Here is a 4845-nt window from a genome sequence, read left to right as displayed (position 1 = left end):
ATCAAGATTGATTAGGAATGATTAGGGGAACCATGAGTGGTTAAAATACTTGATGTATAGTTTCTACTTGACTGTACTCTTAAATAAAATTAGTGAAACTTCTCAAAAGTTTTAAAAAAGACTAAACATATTTTAGAATTGAGTAAACTAATATAAAAACATGTGTTATTACCTATTTTATTTAAAATATTTTCCTAAAATAATTTATTAAAAATACAATCATCTAATAATTATAGCAAATTCTCTAACTCCTCCTATAATTCATAAGCAATATTATTTATGTAAAGTTTCTAAGAATTACCAAATTCCAAGGATTTGGTTGGAATGTTCACATTTGCTGAGCTTAGGCAACTATAATTATAAAACTATGAATCTTATTTTTTGAGATTCCTCACACACACTTATACAATTGAACTATTATAAGAGTTGTGAAATAATTCATTATTTTCATTTTTATCTAGTTAAATATATTTTTATTTCTAAATTTTGGTATAAAATTAAAATTTATAAATATTCAAAACTTTAATACATTTTCTCCAAACTTTAAAAATAAATTAATATAATCTTTTTAATTTAATGTCATAAACAAATTAAAAGTTAAATTTAACATAATACATATTTAACATGTAAAAAAAAATTATATAATTAAATTAAAAAAAACTATATTCATTTATTTATTAAATTTTAAATTAATATATATCAAAAACTTGAGACAAAATCAATTCTAATTTTGTGTCAAAATTCAAATCATATTCTATTTTTGTTTTTCAATGTTTTCCTCTTCTATATGCACACCTCTCTTTTCCTTCTTCCTCCACTGGTGTCCCTTCTCTATCAAGCCTCTTCTTCTTCCAGCTCACCACCAGAATCTCTTTATTTTTTCTCCCCCTCTATTCTCCTTTTACAAAATAAATAATACATTCTGAATTATAAATTCGAAATACTAAATCTGTATTAATTCATAAACGATTTTTCTTGATTCCAAATACAAAAACTTCCCTTGGAACATAATCATTTACCATTTTTCTAAAACATTAATTATCATAAAAACACTTTACAAGTCATTTAATGTCTTTCTTCCCTTGGCCTCCCGCACTTCAATGGATAGATTATTTTAGTCACTTTTACTATTAGCCATCCTATTCATTGTTTTCACCTCATCCTCCCAAAATCTGCAATAAATGATATAATGCTGAGAAAAACCTTTGATAAAATGTCCACCATCTCACGTTTTTCCATTCACAAACTTGAACTTACGAACTTGCTTAAAAAAGCAAAATACAAAGGATCAACACATTAATAAAACAATTGAATTCACAAAATATGACAATTTTGTTCCACCTGTACAATTTTCTGAAACTAAATCAGCAACGTATTTAATTGTCTACAAAATTGATTGATGACACCCTGCTTCTCAACGGCTAGGAATGTTCATCAGGTTCAAATTCAGTTGTTTGGTCCTTTTTTTCACCTCAAATTAAATAAATAAAGAGGCAAAATCAGAGCTCAAAATCAAAGGAAGAATATTGCCTAGATGTGTTTAATCTCACCTCTACAAACAGTGAGGAAGACACGAATACAATAACAAACCATTTACCAAAATACCTTTAGCTTCTCTACGTCCACCGGGATACCTCTCTTTTCTTTCGGCTTTTGATTTTAAGCTCTTTTCTTTCCATAATTAGAAATCATCGTTTACTTAAATATACTAATGTACTTCTTACCCCTTTTCTTTGGAGTTTGCTATATCAGCTGATGCCTCTATTCTCTTTTTTTTCTGTTTTTTTCCTTCCCCTGTGCAAATTCTTTACTTCTTTGATTTAACTTTTTTTCATTAACAAACCTTTTTCTTTTAGCACTAGTTTTTGTTTCCCTCTCAATGCTACCCATCTTCATTTCCTCGACATTCTTCGCACCGAAAACCTACACAATACATCAAAGTAAACAAGTCGATTGGAAAAATGGCCAATTATGCAAGTCAATAACGGGAAGAGAAAGAAGATATTCGGTGTTTTATACCTCTTTCCCTTGCTCTGAGAATTCTTTATTTTTTTTTCTCCTTTTATTTTTCTTCAACGGTCCTTTCTCTGCAAGCATTTTCAGTTTCTGTTTTTTCCGCTCTTTAGCTTTCTCCTCAAAGCCATCATCTATCATTCTCATTTCTGCTACATTCTTAGCACTGAAAACCTACAATACATCACAGAATTAAGAAGTCAAATAGAAATTTAGAACAAAAAAACCAAACCTTTACATAGCTCATAATTGAAAATGCAAAAATTATTTAGACACAGAAAAGGAAACAAATTAAATATATAATTCAATAGTTAGAACAAAAAATCGCCTAGCAAAAACATACCTTCTTCATGAGAGAAAGCGCCTCACTTTCTTTGTATTCAATCATTTCAAGTTGTTTCTCAATAAGTGCTTCTATTTCATGAATAAGTTCAACATCATTCTGAAAATGTCAAACAAATAAGGAAACCTTTGCAATAAAAATAAAAATATCAGAATCCTAAAATGATTTCATTTATACGAACATGAGTAACAATTGAAAAAACTAAGACACTTCCTCCGAAAAAACACAGCAAAACCACAGATCAACAAATATTTTCTGAATATGTTTGAGTAATAACTCCTCCCAATAGAATGGAATTATTTATATTTAGAGGCCACACAACCTATTTCATCACACTTAAAAATGGTTATACATCAAGATATCCTAGAAAATGCCATCCACAAGACAAGCAGGCAATTATCTAGAGTATGAATATTCAGAGGTCACACAACCTATGTCATCACACTTAAAAATGGTTATACATCAAGATATCCTAGACACTGCCATCCACAAAACAAGCAGGCAATTATCTAGAGTATGAACTCATTTTTCTAAGGTTTGCACAACACCCACAATGAAGTTTAAAAGTACAGACTTACATGGTATGTCTGGGATACAGATTGTACCGATTTAGATACTAACATAATTCAAAAAGGAAGAACCTAGGGCATTACCCCAGAATCCATGCAGTTTAAAAGTACCTATGGTCCCCCTATAAATCTTAGAAACCAATTCACGTCAACCATAGCAGGTATTATAGTTTAGTTGGTTAGATTCATAATATCCCTTTAAGCTAAATTTGGATGGTAATGGTCATTAAGTGTCAAATTAGTGAAATGACACCTTTAATAACTTTCAGAGATGCAAAAATTTATCAATTTAATTGTTGAATTATATAACTGTCTATGGTAACATTGTTGATTTCAAGCTTGGGCAAATGAGGAGGGTTGTGTCATGCCCATTTCCATGGCTCACTCAAAATGAATGACGTGCTAATCCTAGGTTTTACCCAGAATAACAAGTTGTATCTCTCGATTATAGTATTAAATGAGTTTAGTCGCCACATCAACACTCAAGTGTGATGTTGCATAAGCAACAGGCCTGTCAAATTTAACAATTTATTACAAACAAAAATTCTTAGGTATTAGGTACAAATTCAGTACTTGCAAACTTCAATTCAAATAACAAACAAATATACAAGCTTTAATATTAAATATAACATGTGCTAACCTGGGTGACAAGGCTCAAAGCCAGTCCACCTCTACCGGCTCTTGCCGTTCGACCAACCCGATGAATATAATCCCGTGGAAACCTGGAGATGAATAGTTGCAATATGCTAATTGAAATGCTTCAAATGTCTATTAAGAAGGTAAAGAAATTGGCACAAGAAAAGGTAACCTTGGAACATCATAGTTGATAACAAGGTCAACTGTAGGAATATCCAATCCACGACTGGCAACATCAGTTGCTAGCAGTACAGAAACCTTTCCTGATTTAAATTGATGAAGAGCTTCAAGCCTCTGAGTTTGTGATTTGAATGAATAAAGAGCTGTTGCTTCTTGATCAAGAACTTCCAGCATTAAACTTAAACGATGACAATCTCTGAAATTTGGAAACATTTAGGAACATCTAAAAACTATTTACAAGAGAATGACAATAGTAGGGTAGGATCACTTTTATTATTTTACATATCATTGTGCTACATAACTTTCAGAAATTCTATCATTTAGGATCCTTATTCAAAGAGATTTTCTTTACCCAAACAAGTTAATTGACCCTTTGATTAGGGTTAGCATTTCAGTATGCAATCTAACTTGAAGTATAAAAGGCATAAGTGCGTGAGCATTATTTTATGACATCACATCAGGATACACTATATAAATTCAAGAACCTATTTACCTCCTTCATTATCTAATATCATATTTCAACAGGAATAAAAGATGAACGTAACTGCTGCCATTTTTTAACTTGGGATATCTGAATACGAATTTAGAAACAAAATAGCCTTTCTGTAAAGAAAACAAAAATAGCCAACAGAGTCAATGACCTCATTTTCAGAGTCCTGTCAAATTCATGATAGCAGAACATTGTTCATTTACATTGCAAACACCTAATGAAATAATGAAATGCATGTGAATCAGGTATGCCTCGTTATTCAACTAAAGATGTCTATATAAGCTATTGTTGGAGGAAAAAGAGGATGGCAACTGTCACGTTCCATTAATGTCCTACTGAGTCACCACTCTGTTTCCATTTAATGCACCGTGCCACGCGTTCAGTACCATTAAAATGCACTCACACCCACTCTGCATGCAACTGCCAAGTGTCACTTTTGGAACATTCGGAAAAGTTAATGGAAGACATGTGGCATCAGGAGAATGGACGCTCGTCCTGCGTGGGAAGGGAAAATGAAATTCTGGAAAACTCTTCCCATTCTTCTGCATGCTTCATCCTCTTCCCCAAAAATTTCTGAATTCCAAATTCTCTACCTTCTCTCTAAAAACCTTTCT

The 4845-nt window shown here is 31.6% G+C and overlaps 1 protein-coding gene across 1 annotated transcript; it reads right to left on the bottom strand.

The window, feature by feature from the left end:
* Positions 1-1422: 1422 nt before the first annotated feature.
* Positions 1423-3987, bottom strand: LOC148200276 (DEAD-box ATP-dependent RNA helicase 36-like). The gene is made up of 5 exons (XM_088114389.1): positions 3734-3987; positions 3566-3647; positions 2357-2455; positions 2020-2187; positions 1423-1923 (listed from the first exon to the last, which is right to left on the bottom strand). The coding sequence occupies exons 1-5, from the start codon at positions 3952-3954 to the stop codon at positions 1762-1764; spliced, it is 732 nt and encodes a 243-aa protein (XP_087970515.1). The 5' UTR covers positions 3955-3987; the 3' UTR covers positions 1423-1761.
* Between the last annotated feature and the right edge of the window lie 858 nt (positions 3988-4845).

This window comes from Vigna umbellata, chromosome 4, assembly GCF_029865625.1.
Source record: "Vigna umbellata cultivar VRB3 chromosome 4, Vumbellata_1.0, whole genome shotgun sequence".
In the NCBI taxonomy this organism is placed as follows: domain Eukaryota; kingdom Viridiplantae; phylum Streptophyta; class Magnoliopsida; order Fabales; family Fabaceae; genus Vigna; species Vigna umbellata.
The sequence above is the reverse complement of the archived record's forward strand: the minus strand, read 5'-3'. Positions and strand labels throughout refer to the sequence as shown.